A 23,446-nucleotide genomic window follows, 5' to 3' on the forward strand; every position below is an offset into this window, starting at 1 on the left:
GATTTGACTTTTAGTCTGCATTACGTAGTAAACAGAACATTATCACTCTGTAACTACAGCTATACTGAAGAACAATGCAGAGCGTGATACAATGATGATGTATGGTCATGATGCTGATGCTCCACCTAAACATCTCTGAATAAACATGTTAAACAGAAACACTGCTAGTCTGGGTTTTCCTATCTGAAAAATTGCTTATATTGTACTGCATGTTGTGGACACTTTGGCATGATGAATGAGAAGCAGTGAAGTTTCTCAGATGTGCTTTTATTAAGAACATCCATTGGTTACCATCCATCCTCTCTGGCTGCTGCTGCTGCTGCTGAGGTTTAGTCTTTCTTGTGTTAGTGTTCAGGATTCAGCGGGGGACGGATATCCAGCATTCTCGACGAACTGTCCTCTCCCACCACTTCCAGCCGCAGCCTGGGCAAGCTGCGCTCCTCCTGGCCTTCTGATTGGACGGACAGACGCAGCGTGCAGCCCTTGGGCAGCAGCTCCTGTTCGTACGCTGCAGCTAATTGATTGACGACCCGTCGCTCAACCTGAGAGATCAGTAATGGAGTTAAGTAGAAAACAGCAACGTTACAGATTGATTTGACATCCTGAGAAGTCTTAAGTGTTTTTAGTCAGCAACTACATCTTCATATTTTTATTTTCAATCATTTGTTGCCTTTTAAGTAATTCTTTACCAAAAAAAACATGTTTCTACTTTACATTTTAGAATTGACAGATCAATACAGTCAGAAACTTATAGTATGTGTTAAGATACACCCTGGACAGCTTTACCAATCCATCAACACAGAGAGCAGGACAGTTTTCAGTTTTTTACCAACAACAAAATTCAACATAAACTGTTGAGAGTTTATGTCACACCAAATCCAAGAATTGCATAACTATAAAGTAGAAACAATATGGTAATTGTTTGGATTTCTGTTTTACAAATATTAACCTGAAAAGTGTGCATGGTGTTTGTATTTAGCCTCCCTGAGTCAAATCTTCCAGGAACCGACGACAAAAGTAAATTATTTTGCAACTTCAAACAGATTTTGTTCTAGGATAGATGATAAATGGAGTATTTCACTCCATCTATCTTCCCAACAATTGACTAGTTTTGCTGTCCCTCCTGCCAAAAATAAAGCACTCCGCAGCATGACACTGCCACCACCATGTTGCACTGTGGGGTTTGTGTGCTAATAATCAGGGTTTCAGCAGATATGATGTTCTTACAGCCTTTTCTTACCTATCTTCTACAAACGGCAGATTTGTGATATGCACAACAAATACTCCAACCTGAGCAGTGAATATCTGCTCCCAGTGGATCTTGACTGCTTTTCTGATTCTCTTCAGTCTGAGTTTGAGAGGTTTAAAAATGTGCCACGCTTTTCTGATGTTAAGGTGATGAATGGAACAATTTTCCATGAGATGTTCAAAGTTTATTTTGTTTGGTAATCCTGGGTTAGACCTTATCCCTGACCTGTCTGGACCTTTATGATGCTGTTTGTTCACCAATGTCCTTTAACAAACATCAGAGGCCTTCACTGAACAGCTGGACTTACACTGAGATTAAATTACACTCAGGTGGAGTCTGTTCACTAACAGGGTGACATCTGAGGGAAATTAGTTAGACTGAATTCTATTTAAAGACACGAGAATAAAGAGAATTGACTATAACTGTCTTGGACTATCATATGAAATCACAGTAACATACACAGAGTTGGTAGTTGTAATGTGACAAAATGTGAAAAAGGTTAAAGCTAAACGATTACTTTAAACCTTTAAGGGCACATTATGTACGTTCCAAGATGTCTCAGTCTACATACCTCATGTTTGATGGATCGCGCTCCGTAGTGCAGGTTATATCCACCTGCCAGTAGGTCCAGGACTGGGTGATCCCACTGAAGAGTGATGTCATGGCGCTGCTTAGCCTGATAGAGAGAGAGAGGTGAGGTAATGTTAGGTTGAGGGAGAGGATTACACCTGGAGTGCACACAGCAACACACACACACAAAAAGCACACAATCAAAGAGTAAAGGAGTAAACAAGACAAATGCAGCATCAGAGGGGAGATACTGTCAGGCAGAATGTCTGCCAGCGCTAATCAACAGGCCCTTAATGCGCTTTAATCAAACACCAGTCAATAATAGTGATCAGAGCAGCTCATTTAGCTACTGATGTTAACACTTCATTCAATAAATAAGACACCATGTTTCATTGCAGATGCACAGTTAGACAATAACGGCAACACTAAACATTTAATTCTCCTAATATGAGTGAACGACAAACAAATGGCGATTAGAAGATAATCAAATTTCTGTTGTTAGAAGGTCTGCCAGACACGGACAAGTTGCTGTGAGACTTAGACTAAAAAAATAATAAGGAACAGACAAGCAACTTTCAGAAGACGGATACAGTGAAGAGACGCATGAATCAGGCTTCGATCAGTCCCTTGTGGGGACCATGTTGTCAGGACATCAGCCATAATATTAATAATTAAATATTGATGAAGCCTCCACATGTTAAACACTGTAATCATGTTAAAGTGAGCAGCAGAGGCACACAATATTGATCTGCGCATTTTTTCCTGCACAGCTCAGCGGCTGCAGAATGAAGTGGGTGAAGCTGTGCAGTCCGACAGGAGGAGGAAAATACAGAAACTTCCTGGGTGGAGCAAATGGTGTGAAACATTTTCTACATGACACCTTGAGGAGTGACAGACTATAAATATATTTACATTATTTGTCAGAAACCAAATCTTGAACATAGTGTAAATAAAAAAAGTTGTTACTAAACCTTTTTGGCCCAGAAGTTGAGCTCTTTGCTGACCAGCTGCAGCAGCTCTGAATAACAAAACGGCAGGAAGTACACGATTTCATTAATCCGACCAAGAAACTCGTCCCTCCGGAAATGAGCCTGAGGATGAATCAAAGAGCAAACAATGACAGCTGGAACGTCTCCGGCCAACTGAACTTGCATCAAAATAAGGTGAGCTTCAGTTTTGCGTATTTGTGAGCGTCTCTACCTTCAGGATTGGTCGAATCACTGATTCTTTAAACTGCTGGGAGATTTGAATGTCGTCCCTTTTCTCAACATCCTCTGGGGATAAACATAACGATGACATAACTACGTTAGCATAGTTTTTAGTTTTATTACATTTACTAGATGTGCTTCATGCTAGAGTAATTCTCTCACCAAGTTTGTCGGCCAGCTTCCTGCGACTGAGCTCCTCAGCTTCCTGCCGCAGTTGCAAAGCATGCTGGGCAATGTCTTCACTTGCAACATTTGAAGTCATGATGAAAATGGCATCCTTACACTCAATAGTCTTTCCTTTGCCGTCTGTGAGACGACCCTGAGAGAAGAGCAGCATGAAATCATTCAGAGGGCCTGAGGTTTGTTCAAATACAAACTTGCAATGAGTATTTTTGTAGAGACCTCATCAAACAGCTGCAGCATGATGGTAAGAACGTCAGGATGAGCTTTATCCACTTCATCAAACAGAACAACAGCGTTGGGGCATGCCTTCAACAACTTGGTCAGCTGACCCCCTTCCTCATGCCCAATGTATCCTGGAGGAGAACCAATAAACTTTGCAACCTGAGAGAACCAGAAGATGAAAGGCCGATCAAACATCATGCAATAAACAAATCTTCTCTTTGGATGAATTTACATAACAATAGGCTTCTTTCAACATGTACAGCGCCTTGAAAAAAATTACACACACAAACTTGTATTTTCTGTGGTAAACTTGATAATTATGAAGTGGAAGAAAAAGAGTTTTAAAAATCTCTGTGGCAAGTATTTGTGTTCACTTCTCCCTACATTGCTGCCCTTAACTAAAATCAAGTGCAACCAGTTGCTTTAAAATGTCATTTACTTAGCAAAAGGAACCTCCTGTGTGTATCTTAATTAGTGCAAATCCAGATATGTGTGAAGGTCTCACATGTTTGGAGGAACACAGCAGACAGATATAAAAAAAACATCCCAAACTTTGAACATCTCATTCAAAATAGTTCAATCCAGTACCTGAAAACTAAGAGTACGGTACGATTGAAGTTCTACTTCCACTGTAATCTGTGGCAAGGATAGAAACAAAATGTTCTCATCCAATTGGATGTGCTCCATCCAATTGGACTGAGCTTGAGTTATTTAGAAAAGAGGAATAGGTTCACTGCAGCCAAAAGTGTTCCTACTACAGGGGGACTGAATACAAATGCATTGCGTACTTTTCTAATTTTATTTGGGAACAATGTGCAAACCATATTTCATTTCCCTTTCATCTCACCACTTTTACCATTTTACCCAATCAAACACTGAGGCTTGTTGTTGCAGTGTGCAAACATGGTAGATTCTAAGAGCTTCTCAATCCTTCCTTCTTCTGATGCAGAAGGAAGGACTTTAAAAAACTGTCTCAATGGAGAAATCATCTTAAGGTGCCAATGTTCATATTCATATATATTTCCCTTACAAGTGAACTTTTCACATTACCTCACATTTGTGGTCATTGAACAAACAACAATATTATCTGAGAAAACTTAAACTGTCCTTTAGTCAAGGTTTTTACTGCCACTCATTAGAGAGCTTTCTAAATGTTCAACACCAAGTCTGAACTCAAATGATAAGATGCAGTTCTTAAACACTGGAACATACTTCAATTCTGAATCACTGATTAAATGTATCCATCATCAAACCCCCATAAAGAGGCATAAACAGTCAAAGCATTCATTTTGGTTGTTGCATTAATTATGAGATCATAAACAGAATTAATCCAAAATGTCACAGCCACAGATAGCAGACACAGAGTTACAGCAGCTCTCATCTGAAATGAGCTCACTTTGGTGGAGCAACATACTCAACAAATTATATATGACGGTTTTAAAAAGACATTCTGCGTTCAGTCTTCAATTCAAGAAAACTATTCACCTCGTGTTTTTCCTGGAACTCCGACATGTCCATGCGGATGAAACCCTGCAAAAATAAAGACTCGAATAATACACGGCTCCAATACATTGTTCCTGTTCTTCACAGTCATTTTAAAATATAAAATACAAGCATCCATTATAAATGGAGGAGATATGTGCAGATTGATCTGGGTTTGCATACCAGCAAAATCCCAAAATGGAAAAGTATGGAAGTGGGAAACAGAGAAAAGAGAACGGCTTCATTCACTTCCTTCACTGCTAAAACCAAACTGCAACCATGCAAACAGTTTGTTCACTGATTAGCCTGGCTGAAATTCAACTGGAGAAATTGAGCTCACTGGGAGAAATCCCAGATAGAGCATCGAAGGGAGATAATAATTCAGTGGTCAAGTCAGGATACAATTTATTTAAACAAAAATATTCTTTTACACTCTTGTATATCCAGACCGATAAAATATGAATCTAGTTTCACACTTTTCCACAGAGTGGAGAAACACTGGTGACATATTGTGGGTTTAATGTGATCCTGGAGAGCAATCTGCTCCCACTTACACTGAGACGCTCGTGTGTTCAGGCGTTAACAAAACATACCTTCTTAATGTCTTTGTGCATGTAGCGAGCAACCTGTTTTGCCAATTCCGTCTTTCCTGTCACAGAACAGAGACATCACTTTTATTATACTTTCTGCAACAAGAACAACCTTGTCTGCCATTTAATTACTTTGAATTAGACATAAAAAGACCCCCCAAACATCTCATGTGAAGTACGGCATCTTCTAAAACATTCAGTCAAGAAAACAATTTGACTCATTTGAGACTAAAAGACAATATTTTCCTCTTTGCTAAGTGCTTTGGCCTAAATCCCAGCACCACCTCCAATAAAGCATCCGATCATATCCGCTCTGCTGAAGCACTCATTACGTTTGTCGGTGAAATATTCTGCATATAAATGCTCATATATGATATTGATGTCTTGTACTTGGCATGGGTGTGTGTGAGGGCTGTGTGTGTTTGTGCCTTGTTGCTGTGTTTAATATTGATGTCTCATGGCCAGAGTTTGTCGCTGAAGGGAATGGAGGATATGAACACTGCCTCTCCCTCATCTATCTCTCTGCCTTGTCATTTCATGATCTCTCCCTTTCTTTAGCCATCTATCTGGCCCTTAATATTCCTCTCTCTCTTCCTGCTGCCTCTCTTCAAACTAACACACATTTGCTGCTGGTAGAGGATGTTTAAGTTTCTTTGCAACAAGCCAAGCTTTGTTGCTTGATTCTAAAAATCCTCAGGGAGGATTTTATGTTCACTCAGAACTTCTTTGTCCAAAGTACTCCTAAGATGTATGTGCAGGAGTGTGGATCTGCTGCAACACAAAGGTGGAGGTCCTCTGAGTTTACGCTCGTCCCCAGTGGATATCATGTCCTGAAACCGCAGGCTGCTGGTGATTATCTCGCTCACAATAGTGTGTTACCAAGAGGTACTAGTGTTTTAATGTGCAATCAGCTGTTTTTCTGACAGCTGCTACACACACACAGCTAAGGGGGAGCTGTTCCAAACAAAGGCTACATATTGGATGGGGCTTTCTGCTGTCAATACTAATCAATTAAAAATACTGAATGCTGAGGGGAGATTTTGGCAAACACGTCCGAGGAAATCCTTCAAGCTAATAAACATTCAGAAAATTCTCAAATGTCCTGATGGCAATTCAAGTCAGCATGTGTTTAAAGAAATCAGAAACGTTTAAATTTTTTTATCTCTAGCTACAATATCTTGAATACGTATTTTTGACATATTGCATTATAGCCATAAACCTCAATCTATTGTACAAGTGATTTTATCTGACAGACCAACACAAAGTATAGCAGTAAAATGAAATGAAAGTGATACTTCTACTCCCATTTTTATAACTACAAGTCTTCTGAGGCATTCCTCCAACAGCTTTACACATTTAGATATTGAGGTTTTATCCATTCCTTGGAGTAAAATTGGTGTAACAGTGTAGATTATAACAGATGCCTTGATGTGCAGTATTAGTTTTCATCCATACATAGAATTCAGTAAGATCAAAAAGTTAAAGCTTGGTCTCTGACAAGAGCACATTTGTCCACAAGTCTGCTGCCAAATGTGTTTTAATAAACTAAAATATGATTGTCTTTTAATCACAACTGTTTGATTCAATTAGAAAGTTACAGGATGCAATGTCTCTTTTCATTTTAAAAGTGTGCAGAATAAATAGTGTGATCTTGAGTTGAGACCTAACCCTGCCCTAAGATAAAGCTAATTGCTATAAATGCTGTTTTCTTATAATTCCATAACTCAGCATGAGAAAGTCTGCATAGTTTTGAACTTCTTTAAAACTGCAAAAGAAAGAAAAGCCTGGAAGAGAAATACACTCGCTGAATGTAGATCAACAGAAACCGTTATACAATGGGTTTAACGATGCTATATCCTTTAAGTGATTCCTTTATCCACAGATGAACGGAGTTCACTTCAAATGCATTTAAAAGATTCAGAAGGAAAACAAGTGTTGTGTTTATTTCAGCTCCCCCCAGCTGTTTAATACATGAGATCAAACCAAGGTTGAAGAGAGCTGTGTGTCGAAGAAAGAAGGTACCGATTCCTGACGAGCCAAGGAAGAGAAAGACTAGAGGATGCTCTTCATCGTACCAGCCGTTCTCCTTTCTTCTGATGGCTAGACACCACACACACACACAGAGAGAGAAAGAAAATAACCCCATTATAACATTTCCATTTGTTGCATTTGCTTTCCATCAAGAATAACTGAGCTGACCTAGGGTGGAAGGATTCCTGAACTTTTGATCAAAGAGTGAAAGAGCAGGGATGAGAAAAGGGTCAGAGACATTTGGTTAAAAAAAAAGAAGAAGAAGAGGAGAGAAAACAGAGCAAGAGAGCAAGACGAGAGAGCTCCAGAAAGCTACCCACGATGCATCTCCCCCCCGCCTCTCAGTCAGTGGGGCCATTAGCCAGCAGTAATTGTGTTAGCCTCTCTGGCGCAGCCATGTTGAAATCAGTTTAGCATAGATCGCAGCCTCACACACACTCTTGCTTAAAAAGGAGTGCCTACCCTTCCCTGCCATCACCCCAGCAACCAAACACACATATACACAACGGCAGGATGATGATGTGGACGGCAGGAGAGTATTTGACTGTGGTTTGAGGCACTTAAAGAAAAAGACACCAGAAAACTCTTCCAAACGTGAACTTGCGATTCACACTGGGGTGCAAACCAGAGATGAACAGGGATGTGGCTGGGCTAATCACTGGAACCAGTGGATCCATTATTAACACATCTTGCTCCAGGGAAAAAAAAAAAAAACATGTTTCTGGTCTGGTGGTGCTGGTTTGGGTTCTAATTAGAAGTTTATCATCTTTCTCTCGACATCACAGTTTTGCTAAGAAGTCCAGCAAAAAAGGCTGAAGATAAACCAGAAATTCAAATAAAGTTATTGATGTAATGTGACATGTTGGCCTTTTGAGGATGGGAGACATTTGTGTAAATGAGCTTGAGAGTGTGGCCACAAGTCTCCCATGAGTTTTAATAACTAAACACTTCCAGTAGAGAAGAATAACATATCAAAGGCCAATCACCACAGCCATATCAATGTGGACCATATTGCTATGCCAAAGAACTATGTGGATGCAATATTTTATAGGTTACAATATTTCAAAAAGGGATGGGCTGGTTACTGGTATTGAGATACACCACTGTTATAAAAAGTCACGGGTTTAAACCAGCTAAAACAAGCCATCTCCGTATGTATTTAAAATACTTTAAAAGAGAGGATAGAGGACAGACAGTTACCCTGCGGCCCTCCCCCACATGTTGCCGTTTGAAGCAAGAAACGTTTTACACCAGTCTCTCAGTTGAGAAAGACAAATTCAGATGTTTGGAAATATTTCCTGTGAAGATTTGCATTAAGGAAACAATTTTAAAATAGCAGTCAAACTAAAGAGGACAGTGTGTATTCTGCAGGTCTGGTTAGCTCTAACATGATTACAGAGGGATGATTCTCTTCAATAAAGTTTTCATTGGAGCAGATTGTCTGACCAATTCCCTTGTTATACTTGTGTTAAACTACCATCTTCCCATGGCTGCAGGAATGTTAAAAATATTCCCATTAGGCAGATTCAACAAACCCACAGTAAACCATTTGATAGAATTACTTCATGATGCAGTAGGGCACATCCGATTTATGTTGTGTGAGAGATGCTATTCTCACAAACTGATTCTAAAATCCAAACAACAATAAATAAACAAAGATATTGTTAAAATTTTTAAGATTCTTTAGCCAATATTATTTTTTAAGCAGCTTTACAAGAAGGAACAAAGACAGAAAAGAGGGAGACGGTATCACCAGAGCTGTGGGTTTATGAATAGCACACCTGGTCTACCACTGGGCCATTATGTTACCCCAAAATAATATTTGAACTGTAATTATCAATACGACACATTTTTATTGCAGTACAAATGTTTTTTTTTTCTTTTCTTCTTAAAAAAAGGTATTTTCACTGAAATTTAGTATGAAGTGAGAATCCCATTTCAAATGCAATGTATGCGAACCCTAAGTGATAATTACTTCTGGCAGAATGGATGGACTTTATCAGTCACTGATTTTTTTTATACATGTGATACAAAACTTTAGAGAAAAGGCCCAAAATTGGCAAAGATTTACATTTTTTTAAATATACACATGAATAGAAATAATCTTCTATGTCTTTCGTTTTAAAACCTACCACCAGTATCAAGGAACCTTTTTAAAATTATAGGTCTGAGGATAAAAAAATATACTGTATTCAGTCAAAAATTATTGAAGCTCAGTATCTGTCATTAAAAGCCTGATTTGTAAATCTCTAAAAGAAGCATCATAGATCCTCGGCTCAAAATGTTGTTTTGTGCTTAACTTTCTGACTGAACAGCAATACTTTGAGCAAATCACTGCGCAATGAAGCTAAAATATGAAAACAAATGACATAAAATATGTGACACATGACATAAGTGCTAAACCGGGTACTAATAGCTGATAATCAAAGAGGAAACGTTAGGATTAAGAGGAGGAGGAGAGAGGAAGCAGAGGGAGGAACAGAGATAAGGAGAGGAAAGAGGAGTGAAGATGTGGAAGGAGATAAAGAAGGGAAAGACAGAGAAGTGATGGAGATAAGGAGCCAGAGAATGAGGCAGAGAAACAAACGAGCGTGTCAGAGATGGACCGAGAGATGAAATGTGACAAGAGGGTCTCCGAAGCTCCGTCTGGTTTATCAATGGCTGCATGAATGACAGGGTAACCTTCTGTGTTTTTGTGCGTCTTTTAGCTGATTGAGAGCGACTTTGACAGAAGGGCACACTGACATTTCTGAGAGGATCCTGACAAGAAGAGGGAAAGGAAAGGGACACAAAACAAATGAGGGCTGGCTCTCCTGCACAAACACACGCACACACACGCAGAGGACAGTGTGTATTCTGCAGGTCTGGTTGGCTCTAACATGATTACAGAGGGATGATTCTCTTCAATAACTCTTAGCCCTGAGAGCTAAACCTGGATCAATCTAACCTCCTTCCTGTGTGTGTATTTATGTGGCTTTTGTGTATTTGTACCATGTGGGTGTTTGCGTGTGCGCGTGTCTTGCTGCAGGCAAGCTGTTTGTCATGAGGAGTTATGGTGGAAACAACTGTTTTGAAGACATGACAACATAGCAAACATTTTTTTAATCTCTTGCCGTCTGGTCTGCAAAATATTTACAACAACAATCAGTTCCGCAGACTGTCTGCAAAATTCATTTCCTCACTCACACACTGCTGAGGAATTAGATGAATGTCGAAACAATAACATGATCAATCAATAAGTTGGTATAACACCATTTATCAACAACTGAAAATACAAACCGTGGTTTTTTTAAGGTAATTTATCAAGAAAAATGCCAATTATTTGCTTTGCTCTTTAGTCTTTAAATTATTGCTTTTAACCCTTTAAAGCCCGACTAAAGAAATAATTGCTTTGTTTCTTGGTTTTTTTAACAAGACCGTTTTTGGTACCATAACCGATTATCGTTTTGCAGTCCTAATACTATCATAATACAATAGCCGACTTATTCTTTTACAAAAAAAAATACAGAGATCTCTTTTGCCATTCCATACCAGACAAAAATGGATAAAATATATTTTGTAAAATTCAATCAATTAAGCTGTTTTAATAAAATGCTGACTTAAGAACTCAAACTCAATCACAAATAAATACATTTGAGACACACAAGTAAATTGTTGTTAACAGGAAAGCCATTACAGAACTTTATCTATTCATCTTTAATATTAAAATGTCAATTCTTACAAGTACATAAAATGTATTTAGAGACAGATGTTATTTCCAAAATATTGCTTTTGAAATAAGATTTTGTTTTATACATGCATTTAAATAGCTTTTGATTAAGCTCTATATAGGCAATATACAGTTGAAACAGTATATTGCCAGATGATTCTACTACCTTTTTATTACTTGACAAATAATAAACTGGCATTCTGATCAATACAGAAAAACTAACAATGCCATTTGTTGCTGTACAGTATATAGCATACATTTGAAGTTCTTATTGCAGCCCTTTCTCTCTTTTCTTATCTCTACATCCCTTTCTCATTTGTTGTCCTCTTATCTGGATCGTTTCCTTCTCTCTCTTTCCTGAACAATTTCCTCATCTGGAGATCTCCACTTCTCCACATGGACTCTCCCAGAGTTTGACTGATTGGTGTGGCCTTTGATCAAACTGATTGAAAACCGCTGACACAGATACAAAGGTTCACATGATGATGTGTAACCTCTTCTTTCTTTGCTATTCTAGATATCCAAGTTTGTAATATGTTTGTTCTAATACAGGTACCATCTTTTAAATTTATCAGAGTTTTTAAGAAGTTTTAAGCCTTCACTTCAAAATGTAGAAGACAAGAGATCATCTAATTTAAGTAAGGCCATAACTTGCATAACTCAGGATGAAGCAGGGATTTGAACTGGCAACTCTCCGGTTAAAGGACGAAACCCTTTATCCTGACACACTGCTACTTATGAGCCACTTTACAAAACTGTCTGTTTTTACAGAAGTTTCAAACCGTGGTAAAAGTTATTTTTATTGCCACTGCAGTGTCTGTCCTCACAGCAGATTAATGTCTCCATCTAGTTTTGGTAATAAGTTTATTTTCTCACAAATCTAAAGACAAAATGTACAACATCATAAAGATAAGAAATGGCTTGACTGTAAGCAGCAGAAGCATTGCTGAACATTAACTCTCACTCTCTCATCTGCAGATCAATACGCCACATGGCCTCCATGGATGTCTGCTGTAATATCAGCTCTTCACTGTCTTTGGTGTTATTGTGCTCTAACTCATCCACAGTCCTCTTTTCTCATCACAGGACTCAGCTTCTTAGTTCATGGCTCTCTATCGGTTTCAAACGTTTTTGCATCATTTTAAGTTGTTTTCCATTTCTCCATTTGTTTCTCCCATCCTGTTAACAGGATTTTACATATCTGCCACTGATACGTAAAAATGGATACTACAGTGACAGAAGTATCTATAGATAAAAAAGGTTTTTCATCTTAAATGGAAAATATATCTAAATCTAAATATTGTACATTCTTGACTTAATTACTGCTCTAAAGTTCTTTCAGCAAATGACCTTTTTTTTTTAGTCTGCATACTCCAGTTAACCATTAAATGAGTACTACATTAGTTAACGATTATTTCAATAATTAATTAATACCAAATTAACCAATTAATCATTTCAGCTCTAAGACATTTAGAAGCTACAAAGTTGAAAAGAAGGCTGAGTGAGAGCTGAATATTCATGAAAAACAGAAAAGAGAAAGCAAAGGGAAAGGAAAGAAAGATAGAATGGGGGTAAGCAGAAAGATGGAAGGAGAAAAGGAGGAGGGGTATAGTATGTATCCTCTCTTTGTAATTGTGTTAACTGGCGGCTCCAAGCCTGGCCTCTTCAGCTGTCTCACGCACACACACACACACACACACGCACAAGCACACACAACACCTGTGCACAACTGACAGACAGCTCATTCATCACAATTAACCAATTACAGCCTCCGCCGGTCTGTCTGATCCCGCCTACAGCTGGAGGGAAGAGAGGAGAGCAGGAGGGAAAACGGACAATAGTACAAAACACAAACAAGGGCATCAATGCGAAGACAGCCATGTTGTAAAGTGAAGCTCCAACATGCAACTGCAGACTTTTTCTGCATGCATTCTGTAACACCCCTTTATAACAGTCTCTATGCAAGTGTGTACCTGAAGCCACAGTATTGATGGCCCCTTCCTGACCGATGATGTGCTCCTTCAGCCTCCTCTCCAGGGGGAACCTCCTCCTTTCCTCTGCCTCTCGACGTGCTTGCAGCTCCTTAAACTAAGCAAAGATGAAAAAGATCAGCTCACAAGAGAGTCAATGAGTCTGGAAGCAGGAGGAGATGTATGAGGGAGTATTGAGGGGAAATCAAAGTGTAATAGCCTTTCAAACAGGGGCTAAAAGACTAAATAAATACTGTGCTTCTGCTGCTCAGTGCCGGTGGTGCAAGTTAGAAATGTGACTGGCTCGTCACGCAAGTCCGATATGAACACCTGTTTCTCCCTGCTGCCGATTTTTTTTATACGAATGACTGAGTCTATCCTTGTCTAGGGTGTTTACATGCTTTGCTGTTTATAAAATACCCCAAAACTGGGGACTTTAGCCATTAAAACACAATGACTGTTTTAAATTGTGTCAGATAGGAATGGAGTCTCTCCGCATAGTGAGACGAAATACCAAATTAAGGAAATATTTTGGGAAGAAACTGCAAACAGAACAAGATGAGTGAGAGGTTCTTGGAACAAAATAAAAACTCATTTTAAACATGAAAAATCTGAAATTATAAGGAATGGAATAAAGCAGTATTAGTGGTGTATTACAGCAGTGCTTTAATTTGTGATGTAAAGAAGATGTAAGAATAAAAATGGTCACTTAAGAAGTCCAAAATATTAAGTCAGTGCTATTGTGCCATACTCATGACAGTTCCTACACATTTCATTAACTTCAATTTCCCTGCCTTTCAGACTCAGATTACATGTTTCTTTCAATTATATACAGAAATATTCACAAAGGGAATTTATACTGTTTGACTTCAACTCTTAAAAATTCAAGAAACACAGAAGAGTTATGTGGATGGATGGATACAATGTTCATTAGAATGGATAGAAAATATTTATGCCTGAGCGATGCTGTAAAAACACACAGAAATCGCACAAAAATATTTTTTTTTTTCTAAGTTTGGTCCACAAAATCAAACGCAAATATTCCTTCATATATTATTAAATAAAAAGCATCTATCCGTTTATTTTATGTTTTAAATCAGAAAGCTGCAGTGATCCATTTTCTTAGCTCTTCATTTCATCACCTCTCTTTAAAACCTAACAAGTCCTCTGCTACCTGTGCTTTCCCCTCCAATGCTTTGTACTTGTTTAGTTTCTCCTTCTCTTTGTTTCTCACAGCCTCCCCATTTATCCTTCTCTTTTTTGTCTCCTTAGACGCCAGGTTTTCCCCCTGCAGTGGAGGCAAACTGTTTATTCTCTCTCTCCATCTTGCTTAGCTGCAGCCTGCTGTCAAGCTGGTGGATAACTATGGATAACTTGAGTTTTATTTTAAAAAAAAAGAAAAAAAAGGAAGAAGACAGGACCTACTTGCACTACTATATAATGATGAAGCATAAATCAACATATGGAGAAACTGAGCCAAAGAAGATAAAAACAAAAAAAGGCATATTAATTCACATTGCAAAAAATTATTAATAAAGAAGGTAAATCTGCTTTTTCAGCAGCAGGGATCATTTTGTGTTTTAAACAATGTCAAAATGTGTACCTGTTTCCCTACAAAGCAATAATAGGTATTTTCTTTGCATATAACCTTAATTAGACATTATTCTTTGCACATCAGAGCTCAACTACAGTCCAGAAAGCTTTGAAAACTATGTAGAAATGTCACAGGCTTGCCTTTTATGACATGTTTTACACAAGCTTATAAACAGCTTCAAAATCTAATAACACCTATCACTTTCACCATCTCCAGAGAGCTGTTATTGTAGAGCAGAGGTTACACATAGACAAACCAAAAAAATGATCATTCTGCAAAGGGTGAGAACAGAAAGTAGCAAACAGTATATCTTGAAACAACAAAGAAGTCAATTGTGCAAGCTTATAAAACAAATAAATGTGCAGTATGGATGTCAATATGTGACCTCAAAAGTAAATATGTGTATTTGAAAATAGAGCTAAATCTGGTAAATTAACTGAAAAGTTTTTAGATGAGAATTTACTCTTGAAATTTATCTTTATAATTTTTAATCCTTCAAACTCTGTGATCTGAAAGTTAACATATGTTTACCATATATATATTTTTTATCCCGTTGTTATAAATTCTTAAAGACCAATTGGAATCCACTGAACAGGTCAAAGCTTCATCAAAACTACCAAAACTAAAAAACTGAAGGCGGATACAAAAATTCATCTAAATACTTCCAACCCAAAACAACTTGCCCTCACCAATGACTTAGCGCTGTTCTCAATCACAGTTTTGACCCCAGTTAACCTCTACCAGCTTTTAAAACTTAAATACTCAACAGCACCTGTCAGTCAGTGACGACACAGACACAGACTCTTGAGGAGTATCGGACAGTGAGCATGATGTGAAGTCACTGAGACAGATGTCCATTGAGTGAATAGACCAGAGTATTTCAGACTAGGAAGGGGAACAATTGGAAGAATAAAAACTGTTTGGACATTGTGCAGAGTTGCAAACAAAATTAATCACTGTGCTTGCATGAAAGTGCAGTGTAGTTTATACCTTGCCCTCCCACTCCTGCAGAACTGTGTTGACTTCTCCCTCCTTTGCATAAGCCCGGGGCGTGTGTCCCAAACTATTGGTTTGCAGCGGGTTGGCACCTGTAAACGATGCAATACAAATTTACAATTGACAGTTTAGTTCCATGCTCTAATTTAGCAGCTGTTTTTCATCCTATTAAAATAATACAGACACGTCTCAGTAGGAAGAGCATTGTCTAGTGAAGATGGTGTTAAGAGGTCAAACTGATTTAATGATTATTGAAGCCCTCTGCACAGAGTTGGAAGACTCATGCAATGCCTCTGTAGGGGGTTTCATTTCTGCAACGTGTGCCAATAATTCACCCATGACCTCTCCAACCAGGCACTAAGACCCTGGACTCTTGTACCAACTAAACACACAGCAGGTTGTTTAACCTTAACAACTAGTTCAGTAAAAGAAAATAGTAGTTAATGGAGTAAGACTATGAATGCTGAATTAGTATGATGTCACAGCAGATGCAAAATGTGGCAGCCCTAGATAGAGGTTGGTCAGTAGGTTTAGTGTCTTCTGCATAGTGTCCCATCAGTTGTATCTATTTCTTAAGGATTCTATATGTTTAAGCCACAGAAAGTCATATGTAACTAAAATTGAAAGGAAAAGTACATGTGGCTTACAATTATTTTTTCTAAAAAGTTTGGCACATTTGTATTTAGCCCTTTATGAGTTCACACTTTGGAAACCACAGGTACAGCTCAAATTAGAATATGACATGATGAGACTCATTTATATTAAATGTACCATTTGAAAATAATCTTTAAGCAGGTATTAAACTTTGTAAGGAGCCGACATTTCTTTTCTTTTTTTTCTCTGAAGAGCTTTTGCGGCGCTAGTGGCTCATATTTTTGACAGTAGGCATACAGGAAAGAGGGAGAGGAGAGAGGGGAAGACATGCGGCAAAGGTCGCCGGGATCGGGAGTCGAACCCGCGACGTCCGCGTTGAGGACTAGGGCCTCCAAACGTGGGGCGTTTGTTAGGGTTTTCATTTGCTGCAAGCAGAAAGTCAACACCAGTAACAGCAATAAAGGCTGAACATCAATGCTGATGTTCAGAAAGACATATTTATATACCAAATATATCATTGCAACATCAGTGGGTGCAAGTGATTGTAAAGTAATAGTTGCCTAATGTATTTCAAATATGAACGTGCATTTTTTATGCTAATATAATGTTTAGTAAGTTGGACAGTTTCATGGCAGCAGATGCTCACAGTGGTTCCAAATGACATTGCTTAATATGCTAGAGGTCAGAGTGATAGAGGCACAGATGAGAGAAAGAGAAAAGAAGAAAGCAGGCATATGCCACAATTCATATCATCTTTGCCATAAATATATCAATAGTATTTCTAATATGTAGCCCTTAGTCTTGCCACAATTTCTCAGCTGAAATTGGATTTAGACTTTGACTGGGCCATTCAAAAATACTTACATGGAATGGCTTAAATCAAATAATATGGACGCAACAAAGTCAGATTACAGAGGGTTGAATATGTTATGCACTTTTAAGGTTTTCCTTGCTTCAAATTTTTCCCTCTAATTGAGGGATATGTTTTGTATTGGTCGCTCACAGAAATTCTCAATGAAGTAGTCCGACATTTGCTGCAATAATGTGAAAAGATTTAGGGGTAAGAATACATTTACAAACACTGGACCTTGATAGGTCACATGATCACGTGACATCATAAAAATCACACCAGGTAGAAACTACAAAATTTTAATGTCACACAGTTCATGTAGCTCAACTCTAATCAGACTCTAATCTTTGGCATTTGAATTATGAGAATTGTTTGCAAAAATAAAAATGTTTATGTATCGACACAAACCAACTGCATGTTTGATGTAATGAAGCCTATAGTTATCAATAAAATGATTTATGGATTAAAAATTAATTAAACATTTACAAGAGAGTGTAAAAACATTTGATATAAAATCTGTCATTAATGAGTAGTTCGTGATGGTTGTAGTTGATCAAAGGGATTTGGAAGCAATATTTAAAAAATTACAATACCCATCATCCAAAGTTATTCTTTGACAGAGATGGGATATAATCAATGCAGGTAATGGCTGATCTTATTACTCTGAGGCCGGACTACAGAGACTAATAATCATTGTGTTGATTATTGATAAATCCTTAAATTTCACAACCCGCTCCCAAAGCTATCGATCCTGACAACAATACACCACTAACAGTCCCCCAAACAACAAAAACATGAGGGAGCAAAGCAATAAAGCACCCCACACCGCACACACAAACACACACTGTGGACATAATAAATAGCATCATTTAGGGCTTTAATATCAGGCCAACCCTCTGGGCCATAGCACTTTATAACAGGATCAACACTAACACACAAGCAGACACACATACACACACATATCCCAGCTGAACATTGCCTTTCTTCCTGTGTCACCCACACACAATCACACATTTCCCTTCATTAGGAGTGCTTTAGTTATGCCTATTAGGATTCCCTCCTCTTTCTCATTTCCTCCTCCCTCTCTTTCTCTGCAGCTGGTGGGAGAGAGCCCCTGCTGGTCTTTATGCATATGTGTTGCTCCTCTGTCTGTTTTTGTGCATCAGTGAGCATGTGTGTGTCTCTTCTGGCCTCCCACCACCTACAGAGCTACCCATTACTCAGTGCCCCTGGCCAGAGGCCTGATGTGGAGCAGGGGGAGCAGCTAGAAAGCTGCTGCAGGTAGGGTGGGGAGACTGTAGGTCGCGGTGAAGCCTGAGGGTCGGCCTGAAGACTGTGATGGATGAAGATGGGAGCCAAGGTCCAGCTCAGGCCAAAAGAGCAAACCCACAGCTACAGGAGTAACGTGGGTGCACACAAACACAGGGGAAATAACAAGCTAAAGGAAAGGCATGAACACATACAGTGCATCAAGATAAAGACAGATAAGAAGAGCAAATGACACCTAACCCAACTTTTTCAACATGATGCAAAACTAAGGATGTAAGGCAAATCAAGGAAGAATAAAAAGAAAGACCTGAAAGGATGCAAGGTTTCTCAAAATTGTTTAACACAAATCATAAGATAACACTTTATAAAATCTCCTGTTATGCATATATTTGCAAAGGGTAACAGCAATGAGGGCGACTGAAAGCCTGCTACGTTTTTGAATGTTATTGGCCATGATGGTGGCGCCAAGAAAGCAAAAGGCCCCTGTCGTCCGGGCAACAACCAAATCTGTCATTAATCTGATTGTCTTAAAACAAATGTCCCTGCTTTGTGAAATTTCTTACCTTTTTAATTCAAAAATGTTTCTGCAGAACATTTGATCTAGTTAGACGAAGTGATTTGTTTAAGCGCACTCGCAGATGTGGGGTTGAGACGGGAGGGACGGGGGACAGAGCTTCAGATGCGCCATCAATCATAAACATAAGCAAGACATTAATACAGGCTTTTGTGTGGGTTTGAGGTGGTTAGGGGTGTTTTGTCCAAAAAGGAATGGTATTTTATTAAAGATGCAATCAGCCTAAAAAGAAACAACTGCAAGTCATTTCCAAGCTAAAAAAGAGAAAAAAAGGAAAACAATCACAGAATATATGAATATATATGTACGGTAACTGAAGTGTAAGTGTACAGACACACATGGCACATGTAATATAACATCATGTAAAAACACTTCCTGCAGTTGTGGAGATATCCCAAGGGCATGTTCTGTGTTCACAGTTCAACAAGGCATAGCTTGTTTAAGAACAGCTCAGCTGGAAGCAGAGCAAAATACGTTGCCCCAGGGTGTGTGCTTGTGTGTCTGCATGCTGGTGGAGCTGAGTCAACGACAGGTGTAAAGGGGGCTGGGAAAAATGAACAAATTATGCATTATAGATGAGTTTTGTAAACCTATTTATAGCAATTATATCAACTTATTTAACTGATAAAAGGAGTGAGATTCTATTTTATCTTTCTTCTTATTTCATAGTTATTTCTGTGACCATGGAAGCCATTCTCATAAATATCACTTTTAAGTGTTTTGTAAACACAGGAAACATTTCAGACAAGAGGACAAAATTTAAAAAATTGTTTCAGTTTTTTTAAAGCTGATGCCAGCAGTTCAAGAAAAAGCTGCTTTTTTGCCGTTAATTCCCAAGAAAGAAGATGTCTTTTTCTCAAGCAAAACATCTTGATTCAAATTTCTGCTTCAGCACATTCTTCAGTCCCGCATGTGCTGAAGCAGACTCAGGTCTCAGGTCTGCTTCAGCACATGAAGGGCAGTGTGCCTTGAAAACCAGGGTTGGAAAACACTGATCTAGAGAACACTAATGTTTCCATTTCCTCTTTTCAAAATCTATCAGGTTCAGTCAAAATTGACAGACTATGAACAGGAGTTTTATAGTCTTGCCAAAAATCCTCCTAGGTTTAGGCCTGGCCCATTTGAACCCTTAATGATTTAATATGATCTACACCAGTGTTTCTCAAGCCTGGTCCTCAGAGCCGATTCGTCACATCACATGGTTGGCATTCATTTAAGTCAGGCAAAAACAAAACACCTAAAACATACTCTGATTCCTGATGCAAGTCTTTTGACGTCACCAACAACTTTGCTTTTAGGATTTATCATCTTCTGAAGAAGAGCCTTCTGACGGAAACCATGCCCACAACATGATGCTGCCACCACAATGCTTTCTGGAGCAGATGGCGGGTTCAGTGTTTTACGTTTTGCACCAAACAGAGGACTCTGTATGTAGACATATAGTACGAATTTAGGCTGAACTGACCAGGACACTGTATATTGAACTCTTCAACACTTTCACTTTTTGGGATCTCCAGGCTGACAGGTTTTTTGAGGTTGAGAGTAGCAACCTACCAGCCTCCAGCAGCATGTGGACAGCGTGTGGGTCATCAGCCAGTGTGGCGTAGTGAAGCGCGGTGCAGCCACGGAAACCAGCCCTGCTGCTGAGCCTGCTGCTGAACTCATCCTCTCTGGATACCAACACTATATAAAACATGTATAGAGACAGAAGAGATAATGAACCCGAATCTAGAAGATCTTTCTTTATCTAGCAATTGTCCCCCCAAATTTTGTCTCTACTGTCTAACATCATAGGTTATGATTTAGGAGATTTCTTTTTCTGTTCTTTTGTAATAATAGAGATGTTTTATCACTCTGTCCTTAGTTGTGTTTCATAAAAACATTCATCTATTCTATCATCCATTTTTATTTTCTCTGCCTCTTTTCTCTCCTCTTGTGTCCATCAAAATCTTTCATCACCTTCCCCTCCCTCCATCCTTATAACTTTGCCTCATCCATTTCCAGAGTTTCTCTCCACTCCTGGTATCTTTCTCCCACTCCATTCCCTGCAACCCCCTAAACATCCACGTCTTCCTACTCCTCCATCTTTAACCTTCTTTTCATCCTTATTCTTTCAGTGCCTTCCTCTCTCCCTCCTTCCTTGCTTCATCAGTCTTCCCCATCCTCTCTGATAGTCTCCTTCTGCAGTGTGTGCATGTGTGCGTGAAACACAGGGTGGGATAATCATGGCTAACCCAATAAAGCGTCGCACAGACCCCCCTAGCCCATCCATCAGTGAGCGTCTGGGAAACGCTTCCCCATGCTACGCCGGCCCCACGTGGACCCAAACCTGACAGCCATATAAATGTCTGCAATATACATATCCCGTATAAATATGTCTGCAGAAACCCAACACAGACTGGATGGTGGGGGGTAAAGTGTCGCTGCATATGTGTGTGCGCCCTCATGCATGCATTTGTGTGAGTAACTGAGTAGCTTGGAACAAAAACAAATAAAAAATACATTAGTTGTCACTGAATATATTAAATAAATAATACAGAAGGAATCGAACATGTGCATAAATGTAAATTCTTATGCAAATTATTATGTCTCATAATATCTGCAGGTTAGCGTGTGTAATAAAACAACAACACACACACACAAGAAGGCAGCTGTGAAGTTTTTCTACCTTCCAGAGAGTGGATGCCTTTCTCCCTTGAAGTGTCATAAACATTGTTGAAGTCGTCTCCAGCATTCGGGTCGGCTCCAGCTTCAAGAAGAGCTTTCACCGCACTGAAAAAGAATCGGAGAAAAGACACATTTCTTTCCTGCTTCCTAATTTCTGAATGCAGAGATTTTGTTTTAGGCTCAGGACACAAAGACATCATTCCAGGAAGAAAGACTCCTCTACTTTCTCATTGAAAGACATAAAAACCTTGTGTAATGTAAAATCAGTCAATAACCATTCACTAAATAGGTTTGACCATTTAAAGATATTATTACTTTATTTCAGGTTGCTTGTTCTAAACACTGGATGCTCATGGATATTTGTTTTTCTTGCCTGTTTCAGTTCGGACAGACCTATCTAAATGTTTCCCTGAAGAAACACACTGAAAGACAGACTTGTTTATCCCCTTCTGGTCAGTGTCATTTTCATTTAGAGGAAACTACATTTAGACATCAAGAGGCGTGTTATTGAAGATTTCTGTTCACCTTTCATTTTTTAATCACAATTTGGAAGTTTGTTTGTTTTTTTCCATCCTTTTACAACAAAATTGTTCAAGTTGTGTTGCTTCCGCAACCTGACCAATTGAGTAAGAATGAAGCAAATAGCCTTGTATCTCCTAATCTTCTCTCAATAAAAAGACAAAAAAAACAACAAAAAACTAGTAAATGTTAAATCAGAATCCAGTTTCAACAACAATTAATGGGTTGAATTCATTATAAGAGTTATATGATTTTAAGAGTACACAATCATATTTTATGTTTTATGAGTTTTATGTCCAGAAAAATTGGGAAATTTTTCTGTGTAAACACAGTTTAAATTTTTTTTTGTTGCTATATTCATATCTTATAACACATTTACAAACAATGTGGCTTCTTTTTCCATGTTTTCTGAGGAAGGTCAGATGGAATACCTAACTACTCATCTTTTTCATCCTGACCTTTTCTTCCTCAAATATCATAACACAAAAACATGCAAATGCTCAGTTTTGTCAAACTGACCATAACACATTCGCCTGACTCACTTCCATGTATCCTATCTTGTTATGGTGAGATAGAATACAATGGGTACTTCCTCTTTTCTCTTCTTCAGTTAACATTTGTATGTCTTGTAACACATACATATGTGCAGAGTGAGGAGGCAAAGGTCAGGCCCATTTCCGGCACTGATGGGGGCCCATGTGATGAGGTGGGAATGTGTGTGTAGTAGCCCTTCACTGGAGCGGACCGCCTTTTAGAGCAAACAACCACCTCAGCAACACCACTGACTGTGACCTAGCGGATATTTCAGGTACCGTTCCTCCGTCTAAGCTCACTTTTATTCTTTACCATCAACGTGGGCATTGGCTTTGACCCTGAGACACATATTTACGCATGAGCACAGAAAAACAAAAATATTCTCAATGTGTGCTGACAGGGTTGACAGCATGAGAGGGGTGGTGGTTAACAACATCACCCCTGAATACATGTAGTATCTTCCTACACACAATAAAATTGGACTATTCTACCACAGTAAGACTTTCAACATAGAAAATGTAAGGAACCAAGCAAAAAAAAAAAGAAGACTTTTGCACCATATACATTTTTAGGAATCCTTTTATTAAGTTCTACATAACATATCTACCAAACACTATTTTAAAAACTTAGGCCAA

At 38.7% G+C, this 23,446-nt stretch overlaps 1 protein-coding gene across 1 annotated transcript in view; it reads right to left on the reverse strand.

Moving 5' to 3' along the window:
• Positions 1-246: 246 nt before the first annotated feature.
• The window catches only part of clpb (ClpB family mitochondrial disaggregase), a 31,536-nt gene continuing 8,336 nt past the window's right edge, over positions 247-23,446 (reverse strand). Inside the window, exons 4-16 of the mRNA XM_055027838.1 lie at positions 21,760-21,863; positions 20,646-20,774; positions 15,799-15,896; positions 13,218-13,332; positions 7,527-7,604; positions 5,508-5,563; positions 4,918-4,962; positions 3,430-3,591; positions 3,190-3,346; positions 3,020-3,093; positions 2,791-2,910; positions 1,821-1,925; positions 247-542 (exon numbers count right to left, since the gene is read on the reverse strand). Of these exons, the coding sequence (XP_054883813.1) occupies positions 345-542; positions 1,821-1,925; positions 2,791-2,910; positions 3,020-3,093; positions 3,190-3,346; positions 3,430-3,591; positions 4,918-4,962; positions 5,508-5,563; positions 7,527-7,604; positions 13,218-13,332; positions 15,799-15,896; positions 20,646-20,774; positions 21,760-21,863 (1,441 nt within the window). The 3' untranslated portion in view covers positions 247-344. The remainder of the gene's footprint in view (positions 543-1,820; positions 1,926-2,790; positions 2,911-3,019; positions 3,094-3,189; positions 3,347-3,429; positions 3,592-4,917; positions 4,963-5,507; positions 5,564-7,526; positions 7,605-13,217; positions 13,333-15,798; positions 15,897-20,645; positions 20,775-21,759; positions 21,864-23,446) is intronic.

The sequence above is a fragment of the Poeciliopsis prolifica genome, unplaced genomic scaffold (assembly GCF_027474105.1).
Source record: "Poeciliopsis prolifica strain line A6 unplaced genomic scaffold, Auburn_PproV2 SCAFFOLD004, whole genome shotgun sequence".
In the NCBI taxonomy this organism is placed as follows: domain Eukaryota; kingdom Metazoa; phylum Chordata; class Actinopteri; order Cyprinodontiformes; family Poeciliidae; genus Poeciliopsis; species Poeciliopsis prolifica.